Below are 22599 nucleotides of genomic sequence, written 5' to 3'. Positions count from 1 at the left end.
TGATTACAATGGATGCTGAGATGGGAGCATACCATGATGCCCAGTACAGCGCGAAAAGGAAAGCAGACGGTTGCGTGGGGAGTCGAACGGCGGGTGTCTATTGTGAAAGATGGTGTGAACAATCCAACCAGCCGTAGCTACGATTTGGCAGGCTTCGTACCTGTTCGCATCCTGAACAATAACAGTACACACAAGAGCGTTTCACTGTTGGGGCATTTTGTAAGCCTATCGCGTGACGATTACGCGATCATTGTGTTGGAAAAGACGGCCTTCACTGAGGGGCAGCTGAAAAATCATAAGCATCATCAAACGAGCATGGTGACGAAAGCTAATTCTGACGACGTCACGACGAACTTGTTGGAAGAACAGTGAAAGTGTGCAAAGTAGTGCAACTGGTGTTATAGCAGCCGTCGAAAGAAGTTTTTTCTTATCCACGTCCCAACTAAGGACGGAATTTGTTAATGATAACAGAATTTCATTTGCCAGAGAAAAAAAAACATGTTATAAAAAAACAACGGTGTATATATGTGTATAAAAACGCGAGAATAATTGTAATAAAAAAGAAAAAAAAAACACACCTATCGGCCGTCAGGACGGACCGTGTGGCCATTGACTCTTCTAGATAATGGCCAACTAGGCGGGGTGGCAGATGTGACGTCACACCCTGCGAAGAACCCAATGCTCCGTCACGAGCCTTATAATTAAGGGCATAGCCTTCTGCTATGCTTTAGTCAGGCGAAACATTTGGTTCCCTTGACAGAGGACCGCGAACGGCTCTGTCAACACTCTATGTATCAACAGATTATGTCATAGGTGGCAAATAACTTCGCGCAGCCTTCTGCTGTGCCACCGGCAAACAAACATAGGTGGCAAAGAACTTCGCGCAGCCTTCTGCCGTGCCACCGGCAAACAAACTCGACCAAAATAAACAAGTTTTGTGTTATAAACAAAACGCCACCTGTACTTTAGCAGTACTAGATTAGGTTAAAAGATTAGTAAGGTAAACAGAGAGTGGAGAAAGTCTCTCTCTCTGAGTTACCGGTAGGGTATATTTAAGTAGTGATGTACGAAAATAAAGTCAGTTAGTCCACTTTAATCTGTGTGTATTAATTCCGCGCCAATTGCGCGTACAGGGTTTTCTGGAGAAAGTCCTGGTAGGTTATACCCAGGAAATAGGTATACCTACACAGCTTCACCGCAGCAAATATAAAATAAAGTTTTCACAGGTAACGCATTAACTGTTACCGAACCTTGTGCCTTTGAATATTCAAAGTGGTAGCTCGAAGTCGACCATTATTGGTTTCAATACCGTTTGGCCTTAAATAGCTGTCGTCGAATGTTGCAAGCATTCAAATCCTGAACAGTTACTAGTATGTAATTTAACCCATCTCGTTTTATACAAAACCAATGCTTTTGTTTTGAACTTAGTATTGATTTTTTCGACCGTGACTCAGCTGAATGGAAAAATAATGAAGAATAGCAAGCTTCTGTCAAAAATTATTCGCTATAAACGACGCCACAGAATATGGTGTTAAATTTACGAAAAATTCTCACCGTGTTTCAACACATAATGAAGACGAACTTTAGTTTATATTGCACGTTGTTGATTCATACCGAGAAAATACCCACCTCATGCAAAATCCGAATTTTTTAACAAACACCAAAAGTTATCGGTTATTTTAAACTTAAATTAGGATAAATATATTACTGTTTTTTTTTATATAAGCGTATTCAAATACGATTATCGAGAGATATATGTTGAAAAATGAAAAAATTCAATACAGTTTTCATGTAAATGGAATTCTAAAATATAAGCGATTTGTGGGTCCATTAAATAAACTCCGATCAACTTCAAATTTTCGTGGCTTTTCGTAGAGGTCAAAAGGAAACGATTTGTGGGTCCATTAAATAAACTCCGATCAACTTCAAATTTTCGTGGCTTTTCGTAGAGGTCAAAGGAAAGCCCGGCGCTCATTAAGATCGATAGTTTAAAAAACGGCCATATAAAATATGGCCACTCTAATATATATATATATATATATATATATATATATATATATATATATATATATATATATATATATATATATATATATATATATATATATACATATATATATATATATATATATATATATATATATATATATATATTTATATATATATATATATATATATATATATATATATATATATATATATATATATATATATATATATATATATATATATATATATATATATATATATATATATATATATATATATATATATATATATATATATATATATATATATATATATATATATATATATATACGCTAAAATATCTATGATACGCTCCAGCATCGCTGGTGATCGCTCTGCAGGCGCCAGCGCGCCTTTAGTCTTGGCCATAACGATCCTGTAGGCCTCACGGATTTGTATTGGCACTCGCACATAGCCTATCGAAGCAGGCCCTCTTGCTGGCCTTTATCGCACTCTTTAGCATCGATCTTGCCGAACTGAATGCTGCGCGGCGCTCTGTCCTCTCTTCTTCGTTTCGCGCACGCTGCATCCTCCGTCTTGCACGGAGGCACGCACTGCGAAGGTAGGCTATCGCGTCCGTCAACCAGTAAACCGGTGGCTTTCCATTCCTAGGTTGGCGAGTCCTAGGCATGGTGGCGTCGCACGCCCGCGATAGCATAGCAACTAGTTGGTCAGCAGTCGGGCGGAGCCAACTGTCCCCCTCGCGCTCCCTTCTCATTGCCTCTTCGAATACCTCGGCATCAAAGTGCGATGTCTTCCACCCTCGAACGGTCGGAGTGTTGGCTCTACCCGTCGCTTGCCGCCTCTCGTTGTTGTCTACACTATAACAGACCACCTGGTGGTCGCTATTAGTGTAGCCATCGTCTACCCTCCAGTTCTTGATCAGTCCTGGGCTCGTCACGTCACGTCAACGTCACGTCGATGATCGACTCCGCACCATTTCTGCTAAATGTACTTTTGTTCCCAACGTTGGCCAGATCTAGGTTGAGCCTTGCAAAAGCCCCCAACAGGATCTGGCCCCTCGTGGTTCGTGAAGCGACTTCCCCACTCAACAGCCCAAGCGTTGAAGTCGCCCGCCACCACCAACGGCGTTAGGCCCGTTAGCTCCATGGATAGGAGGTCGACCATCTGGGTGAACCTTTCGGTAGACCAACGTGGCGGAGCATAGCAACTGCAGTAGAACACTCCGTTCACCTTAGCAACTACGTACCCTTCTTCTGAGGTTGAGACAACCTCCTGAACTCGTCGTACATATGGCCGCCAAACTGGACTTATCCGCAACCCAGTTACCGTTTCCGGGAGGGATGCGGTAGGGATCCGATATGACGGCGATGTCCGACAACGACTCAGTGGCTGCTTGGTGTAGCAGCTGCTGAGCCGCGAAGCAATGGTTCAGGTTCAGTTGCGTCACCCTTACGCCCGTGGTTTCGCAGCCGGCTTACCGGCTGGGCACCTGGGGCCTCCCATAAAGTGTTTGGCGTCCCGTTTCCCGGAACATACCATGCACTTGGGAGACTCCCCACAGTCCTTTGCTTTATGGCCTGCACCTCCACATCGCCTGCACAGCTGGTTCCTATCGGGCCCCTTGCAGGTCCAGGACTTATGTCCGCCCTCGAAGCACCGGAAGCGAATGTCTGGTTGCTGTAGTATGCCCAGAGGACATACAGACCAGCCGACCTTCAACTTGCCCTCTTTCAGGGCCAGGTTAGCGTCCACCGACGGTAGTCGGAAGGTAGCTATCTGGGTCCCCGCCGGACCTTTGCGGAGGCGGATTGACTCCTTAGCCACCTCCACCCCGCACTTCGCTTTTAGCGCTTGTGCAATGTCGCCCCCTCAGTGATTTCGTCCAGGTTTTTAAGCTGGAGAGTCACTTCTGAGGTGAGTGCCCGCACTTGCACCCCCTTCCCTAGGACCTTTTCAGCTACCGTTTTGTAGGTAGCCCCCTTGTTCTTGGCGTCCTTCCGGAGCTCAAGTACCATCTCGCCAGTGCGAGATCGGCGGATACTCCGCACATCCGCCCCCAGATCCTTGAGCTGGGTTTCCCCCCTCATCTTCTTCAAGACTTCTGAGTACTTCGACCCATCCGTCTTGAGTATGAGGGCATCACCCCTACTCCGCGCCTTTTTTACCTGTTTTGGTCCTCTGGCCGCTCCGCCATCATGTCGCGTCGCACCTTCCCGACGCTTCCTATCCTCTACGCGAATGCTGTTTAAACACAAGAAAATGAGCCACCACACTAAGGTCCAATGCGCACTTCTAGCGAACACAAATAAATACTTTCGGATTAATGATAAAGCACTGATATCATTCACTTTAACTTTAATTACAAACACTCGATTGGAAATACACTTCGGTTTTGAATACACACTCTCGGTTCAGAATACACAATGACGATTCAAATTCACACTTCGGAATGAAATTACACAATCGGAATGAAAATACACAATGAACTAGCTTGCGCAGAAGCGCGGTATTTATAGTGATTTAGTAGCGGCGCAGAAAGTTCTCGTTTCCTCTATCATCTTCCTCCATGCGGTAGAATGAATTAGATTTCTGTTGCAGCGCAGCCGCTCACGTGTTGTGTTCCATTTAGCAGGAGAATGTACCAGAAGCGTCAGAAAATGTCCTTCGGTGTGTTCCTTCATTCGTAAAGGACATTATACGTTGGCGTAGTGAATGGAAAAAGCATTGTCCTGCAGCGATGATGTATATCGGTGTGAGATGCTCAAAATTTGTTCGCTTCGCGAACGTCCTCCCCCGCGCAAAAAGATGTTTTCTGGCTGGACCTTTTTAAAGAAATTCTGGTAAAGTGGTTGTTAGTTTATTTATTGTCTTCGATAGGCAATAACGACAGTTTTGTGATTGGACGACGAAAAAACCGCATTTCCAACTTTGACATCGACAGTGCGTACTAAGTTATCGTTCCCCGGAAAAACCTTCACTATTCTCCTCATTTTCCAAGTCTGTGGAGGTATAGCTTTATCTTCCATAAGAACAATCATTCCTGGTCGTAGGTTTGGAAAACAGATGTAATTTTTACCTCTTGGCTGCAAACTTGTTAAGTAATCACGTACCCACGACTTCCAAAAATGTTCTCGCATTTGTTGTAGATGTTGCCACCTTGAGAGACGATTAATTTTGACGGTTTCGTATGAAGGCTCGGGAATAGAATTCATAGGACGGCCAATAAGATAATGGGCTGGAGTAATAACGCCTGTGTCATTTGGTACATCAGAATGGGAGAATAACGGACGTGAATTCAATATAGCTTCCACTTGACACAATAATGTAGTGAATTCCTCAAATTTCAAAGAACTTCCCTTCACAATACGTTTCAAATGGAATTTCATACTTTTGACAGCGGTTTCCCATAGACCACCGAATTCTGGAGCGTTAGGGGGTATAAATTTCCATTCGATCTCCTTACTGCTGCAAAACGATTCTGTTTTGTTGATTGCAGTCTCATCACGAAATAAGCGGTGCAGCTCGTGTAGCTCGGATTTTGAACCTTGGAAGTTCGTAGCGTTATCTGAATGCATTTCACGAATTATGCCTCGGCGACTCACAAACCTGTGGGGAGCGGCAATAAATGCTGAAGTTGTTAAATCCGACACAAGTTCAAGATGAACCGCTTTGGTCACCATGGAAGCAAATACGGCGACATAGGCTTTTATATAGGTTGGTTTTCTGAGTCCGTGTTTAATAGCAAACGGCCCCGCATAATCAAGTCCTGTCACTTCGAATGGGGCTGCCGGTAAGACACGACATCCTGGAAGATTTCCCATGTATTGGTTGATACGTTTAGGCTTTACGCGGAAGCATTGGATGCAGCTTCTAGTTATTTTCCTTATCGCAGATCTGGAACCTAACAACCAAAACTGTTGACGAAGAGCAGATGAGAGTCCCAAGGGACCTATGTGCAAAATTTCTTCATGATAAGCTCGCACTATAAGATCTGTAATCGGGTGACGTAGAAGAATATACTGATGTTTGGAGTTGAACTGTAATTGAGAATTTTGCAGTCTTCCCCCAACGCGAAGTGCGTTGTTGTGCAAAAATGGCTCAAGCGATCCAATTTTATGACATGGTTCTCCTTCTTCCATTTGAATAATTTCATCCAACAAAGTTTTTTTGCTGGATAACAACTACTATAGCGTGTAATGCTGCTCGAAGCTCCGTTATGGTAAGATTAGACTTTCTAAGTCGTTCGGAGCGGTTCTTGATACAACAGTTATTACAAAAACGTTGCACATAGGCCAAAACTCGTTGTAACTTTCGAAAGGAACTTAACTTTTTGAAAAGTGGGAGATCATCGCAATTCACCTAAGACATGACCAGCACTGAGACCGGTTTCATATCAGGCAATTCATCATCAGGAATATCATCGAGAGCCATCGGTTGGTAGTTTCCGAATTTTAGAAACGATGGACCTTCCCACAATAGTTGATTAAGTTTCAATTTCTCTGGCAGTTGTCCTCTCGAAACGACATCAGCAGGCTTCTCCTTTGAACGTACGTATGACCAAGAGAAATTGTCATTGTTCGAAACAATTTCGTTAACATGTGTCTGATTGAACGATTTAAGCAGTGAAGGTGGCTTTTTCAACCAAGCCAGAACTATTTGGCTGTCCAACCAAAGACGAATAACGGAAAAATGCATTTGTAGAGCTGGAAGCACTTTACGGGTTAACCGAGTTAACAGCAACGCGGCACAAAGTTCTTTGTGAGGATTCGTCAAATCTTTCAAAGGTGCGATTTTGGACTTTGAACAAAGTAATCGCGAAGTGCAGTATCCTTCGTCATTGATACTGCGAACATACAAGCATGCCCCATAGGCATGCGCCGATGCGACAGCAAATCCATGAAGTTCAATTGTACTGGAACCAGGAACGGAGAAAAATCGTGGAATTTCTATTTTGTTAATATATTGCAAAGCGCTATAAAACTTAGACCACGTTTCGAGAAGCTCTCCTTCCAATGGGCAATCCCATTTCAGCTTGGCCACCCAAGTCTTTTGCATCAACTGCTTCGCAAGCACCACAGTGGGTGACAGAAATCCCAAAGGGTCGAACAATCTGGCGACTATGGAAAATAAACGCCTTTTTGTTATAGGCTTATCATCCGATATAAGATCAAATGTGAATAAAAATTTGTCACTCGAAGGGTTCCATATAAGTCCAAGAGTCTTAATAACTTGGTCAGCTGATGTCTGGTTGAGATAAACTAGCTTCTCACGTTCGTTATCTGGAATATCACTCAAAATTCTGGCATCGTTAGCACACCACTTGTGTATTGGAAACTGTCCCTTTGCTAACAGTGAACGGATTTGACGTTGGCTTTCAATGGCTTCTTCTATAGTATCAGCACCAGTTATTAAATCATCTACATAGCAGTCTTGAAGAATCATCTGAACCTTCATCTTCGCAAAACTGTACTAATGATCGGGTTGCCAGGAAAGGGGTTGCTGCTGTACCATAAGTCACGGTTTGTAGCTCCAGGCCTCGTAGACTTTCACTTGGATTGACACGCCAAAATATGCGTTGAACGGAAGTTTGTTCCGGGTTTATAAGGATTTGTCTGTACATTTTCGATATATCAGCGCTGAACGCGAATGGAAAGCGACTAAAAAGAGGTAATATAGATATCAAATCATTCTGCACAACGGGCCCAACATGCATTACTTCATTTGAAGATTTTGCGGAAGCAATCGATTTAGCTGATGCATCGAAAACTACTCTAAGTTTTGTGCTAGAGCTGGTTGGACGCAGTACTGCATAGTGAGGTAGATAATATACCAACTTGCCAGGCTGATCAAATTTCTCCTGAATTTCCTTGCAATGGCCGAGGGATTCACACTCATTAATAAATTGGGAGTACAAACGATGTAACTCAGGATTTTGTTGCAATCGTTTCTCGAGGAAAAAGAAGCGGCGGAGGGCTGATGATCGATTATTGTCCAACAGGTCAACGTTATCACGAAACGGTAGGTCTACTATGAAGCCTCCGGAATCATTTCTACGATAAGTTTTACGAAAGATTTCCTCACATGGATGTTCTTCTGCTTGAGGTAATACGGCATCTTCCAACTCTTCCACTTCCCAAAATCGTTTGATCATTTTGTTTAGGAATTCAATTGACACTGCATTCACTGATTGAGAATTAACAACCGGATCATAAACGTCGTGTACTTCACCAGAGACGACCCAGCCTAATTCTGTTTCACGGAGTTCTGGTAAACCGTGATCGATAACATACTGTCCTGGTTTCATTAACGAGAAGAAGTGTGTAATACCGATCAGCAAAGGTTTATTAAACGAGGGATCGGCCAAACGCAGCCCAGATGGAATTTTCCAATTCGCTATATCGATGGATCTACACGGCAGATGACTAGTGATTCTGGGAACGACTAGGCACTTCAAGTTTCCTCTAAAATCAGTATGCTGTGAATTCATTCAGACTGTAACAAGTCGATTGGCCTTGAAACGAGCATTGCTAGCACCAAGGACATCGATGTTGACTGATTCACCTTCTAAACCCAACTTGCGGTACATTTCTTGCGAAATCAGATTTGTCTGAAAACCACAGTCCAGAAATGCTCTACAAGAGATAGCTTGACCCTTGCTATCAATCAAATTAACTATAACTGTTAGCAACAACACATTCGGAAGATGTGCCTTTCCAGCGTTTACTGAACAGGATGACGAAATCGTCTGACGCTGGGATGACTGGGCTCTTTGAGTTTTCAGTTGATTGTATGTTGGGCTTAGGTTGACTCTGTATGCTTGAATTCGAAGACTCACTCAAAGGTTTTGTACTCTCAGTCACATTGGACGTTTCTATATGTAGCAAAGTATGGTGTCGTCTTTTACATTTACTACACGTATTTTTCGAAGGGTAATTGGTAAAATGGTGCCCACGACGGAAGCAGTTGAAGCAAACTCGAGATTCTTTAACTTTGTGTAATCGATCGGAAATCGCCATGTTGCGAAGTTCCATACACTGGAAGTTTAAATGCTCTTTACCACAAAACTGGCAAAGGTTAGATTTTGGAAAAGTAGTTGCCGCATGAACCTTTGCGTTAGCAAATTTCGAAAGAGGTGGCGAAGGTTTATACTGGGTTTGTCTTGTGGCTTGCAACCTATCGCTTTCACAGCGTTCTAAAACGCGACACTGTTCCTTGAGGAAAGCCATTGTTCCTTTCAAGTCAGGTATATCACCATGTTTAAGGGTTCGTTCCCATGACTTGCGGGTAACAGGATCAAGACAAGAAATCAAATGTTTGTTCACGAACAATGAAGCAGTGCCATCGATTGGCTGGTTTAGAAACTTCAGCCCTTCCACATGGTGGTCGCAGGTTTCAATAAGAGCGCGCAGTTCACTATGAGATTCTTTAGACATCTTTTTTAAATTCAACAGCCCTGAGAGATGAAAATCGATAATAACACGTTTGTTCTCAAAGCGTTCCACCAAAATATCCCATGCGTGAGCATAATTATTTTCAACGAGGGTTTTCGAATCAATAATACCTGCAGCTGCACCAACCAACGCTTTATCGAGATGATGTAACTTGATAGCATCAGAATCTGTACATCGACCAATTATATCCGTAAACAACGCTTTAAAACGAGGCCAGTTTTCATACGTTCCATCAAATGTCGGAATTGGAGCTTGCAACGGTTGTTGCTGAACTATTATTTGTGGAAACTGGTTAGCGCTAGTGGAAGGAATAGGCGCAACTGCAGTCATGGGATTGGATGACTCTGATCATGGCGTCTGTGTGAAGGGCTTCAAACTCACCAACCTTTTCATCTTGTTCCTCAAGTTTGGCACTAGCAATCTATTGAGGACTTTTTCTTGAATCACATTAAATTCGGTGTAAAGGGAATTAAATTTTTTCGAAATAACTTTGAGAACAGGAAGACTCACCTGAGACACGCTTTCTCTGCACGCTCTATTTGCTTAAGCAATGCAGTAACCTTGGCCTTCACTTGGCCGCGCTGGTAATGAGCGGCTCTGCAGCATCCATCGTAGACTCGGCTGCTTTTCTCTCCGGCGTGTGGGATAACGGCATCTGGATGTATCTAGACTCACGGAACGAAACACACTGATGTTGGATCAGTAGCACTTTCACCCTATGTTCGAGTCAATTGTCACAAGAGTTTTCGTTCAATCTTCTCGCGGAAGCACACTTTTCACTAACACGGTAAACGTTTACTGTCCGATTTTTCGGATCCGGTTCGAAGGACCAAATTATGCTGACGCCTTCGTCAACACGTAGAGGCGGGTGGGCGCACCGCTCTGAAAACCGCTATCAGAGTCACTGCTGACTGAAAACTAAATAATCAGCGCAGCAGGCACGATGCTTCCGTACTGTCACACTGTACAAAGCGAAGAACGAAGCAAGCTAAGGACGCGGAAATCGCACACACGGCGCACACGAAAGGATAACTGGCTCGGGAGACAGCGCGAATGCTGTTTAAACACAAGAAAATGAGCCACCACACTAAGGTCCAATTGGCACTTCTAGCGAACACATATAAATACTTTCGGATTAATGATAAAGCACTGATATCATTCACTTTAACTTTAATTACAAACACTCGATTGGAAATACACTTCGGTTTTGGATACACACTCTCGGTTCAGAATACACAATGACGATTCAAATTCACACTTCGGAATGAAATTACACAATCGGAATGAAAATACACAATGCACTAGCTTGCGCAGAAGCGCGGTATTTATAGTGATTTAGTAGCGTTGCAGAAAGTTCTCGTTTCCTCTATCATCTTCCTCCATGCGGTAGAATGAATTAGATTTCTGTTGCAGCGCAGCCGCTCACGTGTTGTGTTCCATTTAGCAGGAGAATGTACCAGAAGCGTCAGGAAATGTCCTTCGGTGTGTTCCTTCATTCGTAAAGGACATTATACGTTGGCGTAGTGAATGAATAGAGCATTGTCCTGCAGCGATGATGTAAATCGGTGTGAGATGCTCAAAACTTATTCGCTGTGCGAACATATATATTCTCTGGAATCCTCGTATCGTTTAGGAACAGAGTGGTCTATGTACACAAACCTGGTAACCGACAAAGAAAACTGACGGCAACTTGTATAAAATGGCTAGTGTCACATGTTATGTGGTACATATAGCATGTCACATGTAAGTTGTCACGTGTAACATTACATGCAACACAACATGTTACATATTACATAATATTTTACATGTTACATTTTTCGTGTTACTTTACGTGTAACATGTTACATATTACGTGTGACATGTACAGAACAAGTGTCATATTACTTATCACATGTGATATGCTAAATGTTACGTGTTACATGATAATATTACACCGATTTATGTACATAGACCACTCTGTTCCGAAATAGAATGGCCATTCTGTTTCGACGAAATTTCAACACTGTATAAATCAGCTTTAAAGTTCGATTTTTCGAAATTTTATGAATCTCCCAACTTCAGCCTCTTGAGTGGATGCGGTTCATGCAAAAAACCCTTTTCGAAAAAAATGGTCTTTAGACCACTCTGTTCCGCAACGGCTCAAATGTAGACTACATTTTAATTGTAAGGGCATCTTCAGCGGTGGTCTATTTTTGAAACAACTTTATACTAGATTTACACCAGCGAAACCTAATTAGAACCAGCTAATAAAGACCAACTTTTCGTTCTCCGCACCGGTGTTGTATATCTTGTTGTTTCAAACCGCTGACATCTGTCACACTGTCAACAATTCAATACCCCATGCTATCAGTTAATGAGACTTGTTATAATAAAAAACACTCAATATTTAACAAACGGAAATTCGATAATTTTTACGCACATTAAACGATTACTCTGGCAAGACACTTTATATCCACAAGACTTTATGGATTTGACGGTTTGACCCGAGCGTCAATGACATTTCTCAGGATGGATTGGTATGATCTAAAATTTCTGCTACAAGTAGGGTTTCGGAGGATAGCGTATAATATTTGATCGCGTAGGTCACATACTGCCAGTTATTGTCATTTATCCTGCGGCTCACCTTACCCGCGAAGTCGAATAATACGAAAAACGAAATATAACGCCCCCCAGCGATCATTTAGTTTTGTTCGAGTTGCTCGAAACGATATGCGCAATGTCGCCCCAGCATTTTGAACGTTTTCAGTTCAGTGTCTTCTAGGAACATTTTTCTGGCCTCTTAAGTTCTCCTCTAGTCCCAATACAATTAAGGCGACGGTTATGGTCTTTCAGAATTCCCCCTTTTGTTGGTCGGTTTCTTTGATGCCAAAAACGACAAACCTGTTCATATTCTGCTTTAGAAAAGCCAGCAAGTTTTCTATACTGGTATATGCATATATATGTTTAGAAAACAAAGACGTAATCCCACGTCAAAAAAAAACCTAAATTATTTCACCTAGCGGTCAGATCCAGCCTTTCTCATTCGAACTTTTTATTAGTAAAAATAGATTTACATGGACGATTCAATTTAATAAAAGTATATTCACTCTTTGGGTTCTAAAATATTGATGTTGTAATTGAAGTATCAAATATGAAAATTGACGTAATGTTAGTGCTTAATACATAGCGGAATAAAACAAATGACTTTAAATTTCGAAAAGTTTCATCACGAGCGATACCGGGAACGTTCAAATAGTACGAAACCACATTCAAATTATGTTGAGGCCAAGTATATTGATCAAATCAGGTATAGTTTTAAATAGTCTTTGAATTTCTTTTCGTTCCATGACTTTTGAACCACATATCATGTTGTTATGAAGTTAGTTATTTGTTAGTTTAAGATATAACTCGTTCATATGACGCTAGTTATGTTGAATAAATCGTGTAATCTTTGAGATAATAGACTCGTTGTTTTAACAATTTAATATATAACGGTTGCTTAAGTTCGATTATAATCGAATGAAATGGGAACGTATAGAGCAGCCGAATTATGAAACCACTTGTTCAGTCATAATTTCGCAGTTAACGCAGTTAACTAGCCCGTTCATCTGATATCAATATTGTTCAAATCGGTTGTGTAGTTTCTGAGATAATGAAGTTACGTGATTTTCACATTTCGGTACATTACAGACGAAGTTACTGTCCGATTCAATAGGGTGTTATGAGGCAGCTGGACCTCTCATTTGACACTAGTTTAGTGAAAATCAGTTTAGCCATCTCTGAGAAAAGTGAGTGAGTTTTTAAACTCGACAGGCAAAGTAATGATCCGATTGCAAAAAAAAATCTTATGGGGCAACTAGACCTTCCATATGACACCGATTTTATGAAAATCGGTCCAGCCATCTCTGAGAAACATGAGTGAGATTAAATTGTCTCGATAACACGTTTCTTTCCATAACAATTGAACCACAAGCTCAATCTTAATGAAATTCAAAACGTAAAGGTTTTTTGAGTAGCCCGTTCATTTGAAATTAATTTTGTTCAAATCAGTTGCGTAGTTTCTGAGATATTGATGTTTCGTGAGTTTTACACCTCTAAACTAAAAATCCGATTACAATAAAATTCAATAGGGTCTTATGGGGCATTTAGCCCTTTCATTTGCAATTAATTTCATTGAAATCGGTCCAGCCATCTCTGAGAAAATCGAGTGAGATTGTGAGAGCGTTACACACACACACACACACATACACACACACTTATACACACACATACAGAAAATGCTCAGCTCGTCGAACTGAGTCGAGTGATATACGACATTCGGCCCTTTGGAGCACTTTTATATCTTTAGTTTTGCCTTTCTCCTAGAAAGGTATAGCAATCACTGGAAAAACCAAAGGTATAAAAGTGGTCCCAATGGCCAATGTCATATACCACTCGACTCCTTTCGACGAAGTGAGCATTTTCTGTATGTATGTGTGTATGTGTGTGTGTGTATGTGCAACTTTTTTCTTCTCACTCACTTTTCTCAGAGATGGCTGGACCAATTTTCATAAAATTAATTGCAAATTAAAGGTCTTGTTGCGCCATAGGCTGCTATTGAATTTCATTGCAATCGGATTTTTAGTTTAGAGGTTATGTATCAAAATGTAAAAATCACGAAACATCAATATTTCAGAAACCACATAACCGATTTCAATAAAACTGATTTAAAATAATTGGGCTGTCTCCAAAACCCTTAACTTTCAAATTTTGTTATGATTGAACATATGGTACAAAAGTTATGTAAAGAAAAGTTATCCTGAGGTTGTTTAAACTCACTCATTTTTCTCAGAGATGGCTGAACCGATTTTCACAAAATTAGTGTCAAATGGAAGGTCCACTAGCCCCATAGGTTGCTATTGAATTTTATTGTAATCGGATAGTAACTATGTCCGTTGTTCATAAAAATGTGAAATCACATATTAAAAGTAAACATATTGACTTTCTCCTAACGATCACTGGCTAATTAAAAGGTAGAAAGGGATCCAAATGGCCAAATGTCATATACTACTCGACTCAATTCGACGAGTCGAGCATTTTCTGCATGTATGCATGTATTGGTGTATATGTTTGTGTGTGGGTGTGTACGTGTGTATGTGCACCTTCTTTTTCGCACTCACTTTTTTCAGAGATGGTCTGACCGATTCTTTTTATTTTGGTGTCAACTGAAGGGTCTATTTGCCGCTTAGGTTGCTATTGAATTTCATTGTAATCAAACTTTTAGTTTTGGCGCTGTGTCAGAATGAGAAAATGGCTCTTATATCTCAGAAGCTATGAACATAGTTGAATTCAAATTAATGGGCTTTTCAACCCTTAAACAATGAATTTCATAATGTTTTAACATGTGGTTTGAAGTTATAGAAAGAAACGTAACCCGCAGACTGTTTAAAACTACAGCTACGATCAAAATATGTGGCCTCAACATCATTTAAATTTGATATTGTACTATTTTAATGTTTGCGGCCTTGCACGGGATTTTTTTTCCTGTAGGAGCCTATGACCACTACTACCATTAGTTAGATATATTGTGGTAAAATTGCTCCGGATTGAAGTTGAAATTAAAAGTCATTTCTATCATTTTACTTTTTGCCTTTCTCCTAGAAAGGTATAGAGCAATCACTGCAAAAACTAGAGGTATAAAAGTGCTCAAAAGGGCCGAATGTCGTATATCACTCGACTCAGTTCGACGAGCTGAGCATTTTCTTTTTTTTTTTTTTTTGTTCATCTATAATTTATTTGACACGGCACAAATACAATTTAATGTTTAACGGCGCCAATTATATCTGGTAGCTTACTTTATAAAGTATCTTAATAACTAAAAGCAAATTTTTTATCCTCGCTGCCGACTACGAGCTGAAACTAAATGTAACTTAAAGCTATAATATTTTGCATTAAAAGCACTGGTTTACTGTATGATGGTTTTCATTGCCATAGGTAAGCACATGTTCCGCTGCTGGGCCAAGATATTACGGACTGGCATATTGGGTTGTCTCCCTCGGGCCATGAGAGTATCGTGCGGGTCTGATTGCTGTAAATATATATATATATATATATATATATATATATATATATATATATATATATATATATATATATATATATATATATATATATATATATATATATATATATATATATATATATATATATATATATATATATATATATATATATATATATATATATATATATATATATATATATATATATATATATATATATATATATGTTCGATGTCTAGTTGTTCACCTGCTGCAGAAGGTCTGCGCAATCAATATGATTGCTCAGTATGTCGAAAGCGAACATGCGTTGCAAGTTAGTGCGTCTCTGGTACAAAGGTTCCAGTCTAATTAATCGGCATCGCTGATCATATGGTGGTAATCTTCGAGGCTCAACCCAAGTTGAATCCCCTCCATGCGAACGATTTGGGCTTCTTGATTAGCCCAGATTTGAACAGCGTATTCAAGAACGCTTTGCACAATCGAGCAATAGAGTGTTTTAGGAGCATAAACGTCGCTGAAGTCGCGAGCATTTCGACGAATGAAACCTAGCAGGGCGAAAATTTTACACGTTGTCGCTGTGATATGCTCGTTGAAACAGAGCTTACTGTTCATGGTAACTCCTGAGTCCTGTATCAAAGAAACACGTTCTAGGTTGAAACCATTCACTCTGTACTCGTAGTGCTGCTGCGTCCGCGCTCTGGTTTGTGCTAATTACTTAACATTTCGTCGCGTTCATCTCCATGCCATTCAATTTACACCAGATCTTGTTGATGTCTTGCTGTAAGGCGTCACGATTGACTAATGGCTCGGTGAACCTTTAAATCGTTGGCGTACATGAGGTGATGAGAAATAAGGCGGTGGCTCAAATCGTTCACAAACAAAATAAAGATCAAAGGGCCGAAGTGGCTGCCTTGTGGTACACCAGAAGGTATTGAAAACCGAGCTGACGCTGCTATTTACACTGTAACCAAATTTCACACATTATACTTATTTCATTGCGAAATTCATTTACTTGAAACAAAATAATCACTATTCTTGGAATGAAAAGAGTGGAAATACCTTTATTGGATTGTATTTGGCACTTTTAGGATGTATTTCAGAAGGCGGAATCTGAAGTCGATTCCCGGCCCCTAGGGCGGAATCTGAAGTTGATTGCCAGCCTCTTAGCATCATCCCATTTCCCGAGAAACCCAAAGTGACGTTTTTATATTACAATGAAAAAAAATTGTGTAATATATTCGAAGCAAATTTTTTCAAAAGAAATTTGCATGTGTGTGTATCTGTAAACGTTTGCATGTGTGAATGTATGCACGTGGGATATCGAACGTCTTCGTTAGGGGTTTTCTTCGGCAGATTTTTGCATTAGATTGCTGCAGAAAACCTGCCGAAGAAAACCACTGACGAAGACGTTCGATACCCTATGTATTATCAAGATTATTTTTTCCTAAAACTTGAAGTTGTTTGACAAATTTATTTCAACAAATAATAACGTGTGGATGAGAAAAGCTAGGTCTCACCGCTGGGTGGATTAATTCGTGTTTTTCAAAAAATAAATAATTTTTTTAAAGTGTACATATATTTAGGAAAGACAAAATTATCATCTACAACTTTGCCGAAGACAACACACCGATCAAACAAACCGTTTTGGCTCTAAAAATATTTGTAATCATCAACCCAAAACAGTATTTTTCGATAGCTTCTCAACAATGAGTCGTTTTTAAAAAAAATAAACCAATAGCACAAAATGACATCTTTTCCCTATAGAAACGTCTTTGCAATGTTTCAGCCAAATGAAAAATGGCAATTTAAATACTACAAGGTATACAGCCCTCGGGTTGTATGATATGGTGCCGTGGGACTAAACACTGTAATTACAGACACAGTAAATTCGTTTGCTCAGTGATTTACGTATTTCAATTCTTAGCCTTAATTTTTTCAGGAATATACTTAATTACGCTCGAAAGAACTTCATTTATACTTGGCGATGTTGTGCCTGTAGTGTTTTTTTTTTTTGTGCAAATAACATTTAACAATTACAATGAAGTTAAAGTTTAAAAAGATTCATTTTTGTTTTTTGCATCACAAGTTAGTTTCGTTTGCCACTTGTTTAGTGAATATTGAAGATAAAAAATAAATAAAAATAACTCATTGCCGTTGCAAAAATGTTCAATTCTTGTTGAGTAGTTTATGATTTTTATGATAATCATACTCATGAGATAAATTTTCAATCACCATCAGTAGCAGCATTGCAGTTTTGATTGCACGCGAATGAAAGTCATGCCCGCTGCAATGATAGACGACGAGAAACTAGCGACGCTCTGCTCCACATATACTCCACGGTACTGTTGCTTTTACCAGCATGTTTTCTTTCAAGTTTCTATTACGCTCTAGCAGCAAGTTTAGAAATTGTTCATGAAAGAGGTGTTTCAAACTCTTCGAAAAACCTTTACCTTCGAGACATCAATTAGTTTAGGTTCATGAAAGCAAACATAAATTGAACTATTGGGACGAGGAGACTATCATTTTTTATTTTGGATAATGATACCGAGAATATCACAAGGAATGGTTGGTTGTCTGTTTATGTCGTCAGTGCTAGGAATGCTCGTATGTGATTGAGTCATTGTTCACGTAAATTTGTCCTTGACACTTTTTATAGATTTTTACACTTTTGCAATGAAAAAATCATGATAACTATCATATTACAAAATTGTTCAACATTTTATCTATTCAACAACATATTGGTTATTGTTATCCATCATGTGGTTGTGGTGTTATTATTATTTGATTCTGACGCAACATTTGCCAGTTTCATTTCCAATTTTAATATTGCCTTTCTCCTAGAAAGGTGTAGCAATCACTGAAAAACCTAAATTAATCCACCTAGCGGTCAGACTCAGCCTTTCTCATTCAAACTTATTATTTGTAAAAATAGATTTACATGAATGCTTAAATCCAATAAAGGTATATTCACTCTTTGGGTTCTAAAATATTGATGTTGTAATTGAAGTATAAAATATGAAATTTTACGTAATGATAGTGCCTGAGAAATAGCGAAATAAAAGAAATGACTATTAATTTCGAACAATTTAATCAAGAGCGATACCGGGAACGTTTAAATAGTACCATATCACATCTAAATCATGTTGAGGCCATATATATTGATCAAAGCAGGTATAGTGTTGAATAGAATTTCTTTTCTTTCCAAAACTTTTGAATATCAAATTGCTATGAAGTTTCTTATTTGTAAGTTTGTTAGATGACTCGTTGTATGACACTAGTAATGTTCAAATAAGTCGTGTAATACTTGAGATAATAGACTTTCGTTGTTTTAACAATTTAGTATATAACGGTTGCTTAAGTTTGATTACAATCAAATGAAAAAGGAACGTATTGGGCCAAACTTTGAAACGTGTGATTTTTCGTGATTTTTACATTTCGATACATAACCTCTAATCTAGAAATCAGACTACAATAAAATTCAATAGGGGCTTATGGTAAAACTAGACATTTCATTTGCACTTAATTTCATTGAAATCGGTTCGGCCATCTCTGAGAAAATCGAGTGAGATTGGGAGAGCGTCACACACACACACACACACACACACATACACACACACATACACACACATACACACACACATACACACACACACATATATATATACTAGTTGAACATTCCCGGCGATGCTCGGGATCAAAGGTTTCAAAGATTGATTCTTTTTTATATTTCATTGCTGCATTAGTTCAACTTACTTCAAAAATATAATTTACATCTTATACTTCCATCATCACTTTAAGTAGGGTGTCGAACGTCTTCGTCAGTGGTTTTCTTCGGACCTCTTTTGCATAAGATTGCGCCAGTAAAACTACCGAAGAAAACCACTGACGAAGACGTTCGTTACCCTGCTTCATATTCTGAGAACGCGCAGAACGGAAATACCCATATTGGATTGTTTTTTGTGATTTTGGGCTGATTTACAGAAACTGGAAGTCACCATTTTGGATTTCAAAGTGACGTAAGGAGTTCTACTTTCGAAAGTATTGAAATTGTTGGCCAAATATCACTTTAGAAGTCATAAATTTGCATGTTTCATGTAGTTTTGTGAATAATATATCAAATTTAGTAATCAGATACTTGTTATTTTTCTTCAAATGTCTTTTCTGAACGTTAACAAACATTTTAATGAAAAAAAAAATTGTGTCATCGCTATAAAATGACGTATGGAGGTCCACTTTCGAAAATATTGAAATTGTTGGCCATATATCACTTTAGGTTATTTTCCTGAAACCGGAAGTCGCCATTTTTTAATCCACAAAACTTTGTAGAAAAGAAGAAAATAAAAGATTTTTAATGCTTAAGCTGCCTCTTAATCGATATTCAAACAAATGAATCGTAACCTTTCCTGCAGCTAAATGTGAGCTCTAGTTTGGATTAACGCAAAAAAAGTAAAACAGTAAGATTTAGAGCTGAATGACCTTCTGGTTAAAAGCTCTCTAATAAAAATCAAATACAAATTCAAAAGTACAAAAGTAAATCGAATGGCGTAAAATGTAACTATTCACAAAACTACGAAAACATCATAAATGTAAAATGTTCATGCTCGAGACATGGGTTATTCTGCAAAAAAAAATTGTAGATGAAAGAACAACGAACATTTTATTGCAAAAAAAAACAAATCATTGAATTTAGATTCAGAGGCGAATTGCGCATAAAAAGTCAAAGTTTCGCATGTAATCGTATAAAAACGTATAAAATTAAAAAAAAATTTCGGTTATTTTCTGTATTCTGTATGCTGTATGTGGTCCTCGTGGCTCTGTGGTTAGCGATGTGGATTGGCTCCCACACGGTTGTGCTATCGGGTTCGATCCCCAATCAGGTCGAGAATCTTTTCGAACTGCAATTTTTCTCGACTCAGCTCTGGGGCACGGTGTATCGTTGTTCTTATCCTACAACATGCAAAATGTGCTAAAACAATATCGATAACGAATTTTCTCAACTAATCTGGTTGATCGAGAGCGCTATTAGAAGGCTGCAATATTGTTGTGCTGTAGACAGAAAATCATCTTCAAACATACATTTTATATTTTAACACAAACAAACATTTTAATGAAAAAAGAATCACATGTCATCGCTTTGAATTTTGATTTAGAGGCAAATCCAGCATAAAAAGTCATAATTTTGCATGTTTCACGCAGTTTTGTGAATAATATCTCAAGTTTTAGTAACCATATACATTTAATTTTTCCTCAAATGTCTTTCCTGAACGTTAACAAACATTTTAGTGAAAAAAAAATCATATGTCAACGCTTTGAATTTTGATTTAGAGGCAAATTTAGCACAGAAAGCCATAATTTTGCGTGTTTTCGGAAGTTTCGTGAATAATATCTTAAGTTTTAAAATGTGAATAAAAGTGAATAAAATCTCAAGTTTTAGTAAACAGATACTTGTTACTTTTCTTCAAATGTCTTTCCTGAACGTTAACAAACATTTTAATGTAAAAAAAAATCACATGTCATCGCTTCAAATTTGTATTTAGAGGCAAATTCAGCATAAAAAGTCATAAAGTTGCATGTTTCACGTAGTTTTGTGAATGATATCTCAAGTTTTAGTAATCATATACTATTTATTTTTCCTCAAATGTCTTTCCTGAACATTAAAAAACGTTTTAATGAAAAAAGAATCACATGTCATGGCTTTAAATTTTGTTTTAGAGGCAAATTCAGCATAAAAAGTCATAATTTTGCAAGTTTTACGTAGTTTTGTGAATAAAATCTCAAGTTTTAGTAAACAGATACTTGTTACTTTCCTTCAAATGTCTTTCCTGAACGTTTACAAACATTTTAATGTAAAAAAAATCACATGTCATCGCTTGAAATTTTGATTTAGAGGCAAATTCAGCATATTTTTGCTTGTTTTACGTAGTTTTGTGAATAAAATCTCAAGTTTTAGTAATCAGATACTAATTATTTTTCCTCACATGTCTTTCCTGAACGATAACAAACATTTCAGTATAAAAAATCATATGTCAACGCTTTGAATTTTGATTTAAAGGCAAATATAGCACAGAAAGTCATAATTTTGCGTGTTTTACGTAGTTTCGTAAATAATATCTCAAGTTTTAGTGATTAGATACCTATTTTTTTTTCTCAAATATCTTTCTTAAACATCAACGAACATTTTGATGAAAAAAGAATCACATGTCATCACTTTGAATTTTGATTTGGAGACGAATTAAGTATAAAAAGTCATAATTTTGCATGTTTTACGTAGTTTTGTGAATAATATCTTAAGTTTTAGTGATCAGATACTAATTATTTTTCCTCAAATGTCTTCCCTGAACATTAACAAACATTTTAGTGAAAAAAGAATCATATGTCATCGCTTTGAATTTTGATTTAGAGGCAAATTTAGCACAGAAAGTCATAATTTTGCATGTTTTACGTAGTTTTGTGAATAATATCTCAAGTTTTAGTAATTAGAATATAACTATTTTTTTATAACTAATGTCTTTCCTGAACATCAGCGAACATTTTCATGTTAAAAAACCTACATGTCACCGCCTTATTATTTTTGATTTAGAACGATTCAAAATGATGATGATTACTGTACACCACAGAGACTGAGGGAATAAGGGAATAATATCAATAAGATCAAGCGTTACGGAATTCCATTTTTATACAGTAGATATATATATATATATATATATATATATATATATATATATATATATATATATATATATATATATTAATACTATATATATATATATATATATATATATATATGTATATATATATATATATATATATATATATATATATATATATATATATATATATATATATATATATATTATATATATTATATATATATATATATATATATATATAATATATATATATATATATTATATATATATATATATATATAATATATATATATATCTATATATAATATAATATATATATACTATATATATTATATATATATATATATACTATATATATATATATATATAATATATATATATATATATATTATATTATACTATATATATATATATATATATATATATATATATATATATATAATATATTAATATATAGTATAATATATATATACTATATATATAATA

At 37.7% G+C, this 22599-nt stretch overlaps 3 protein-coding genes across 5 annotated transcripts in view; 1 reads left to right on the top strand and 2 right to left on the bottom strand.

Moving 5' to 3' along the window:
• Nucleotides 1–22599, top strand: part of LOC129722961 (coiled-coil domain-containing protein AGAP005037-like) — a 1195377-nt gene that overhangs the window by 842608 nt on the left and 330170 nt on the right. The window lies entirely within an intron of this gene.
• LOC129719999 (uncharacterized) lies at nt 6352–7446 on the bottom strand. The gene has a single exon (XM_055671409.1). It carries the CDS (start codon nt 7444–7446, stop codon nt 6352–6354), a length of 1095 nt encoding a protein of 364 aa, XP_055527384.1.
• Nucleotides 7623–8479, bottom strand: LOC129719998 (uncharacterized). Its single transcript, XM_055671408.1, has 2 exons — nt 7709–8479; nt 7623–7649 (listed from the first exon to the last, which is right to left on the bottom strand). The coding sequence occupies exons 1-2, from the start codon at nt 8477–8479 to the stop codon at nt 7623–7625; spliced, it is 798 nt and encodes a 265-aa protein (XP_055527383.1).

The sequence above is a fragment of the Wyeomyia smithii genome, chromosome 2 (assembly GCF_029784165.1).
Source record: "Wyeomyia smithii strain HCP4-BCI-WySm-NY-G18 chromosome 2, ASM2978416v1, whole genome shotgun sequence".
In the NCBI taxonomy this organism is placed as follows: Eukaryota; Metazoa; Arthropoda; class Insecta; order Diptera; family Culicidae; genus Wyeomyia; species Wyeomyia smithii.
The sequence above is the reverse complement of the archived record's forward strand: the minus strand, read 5'-3'. Positions and strand labels throughout refer to the sequence as shown.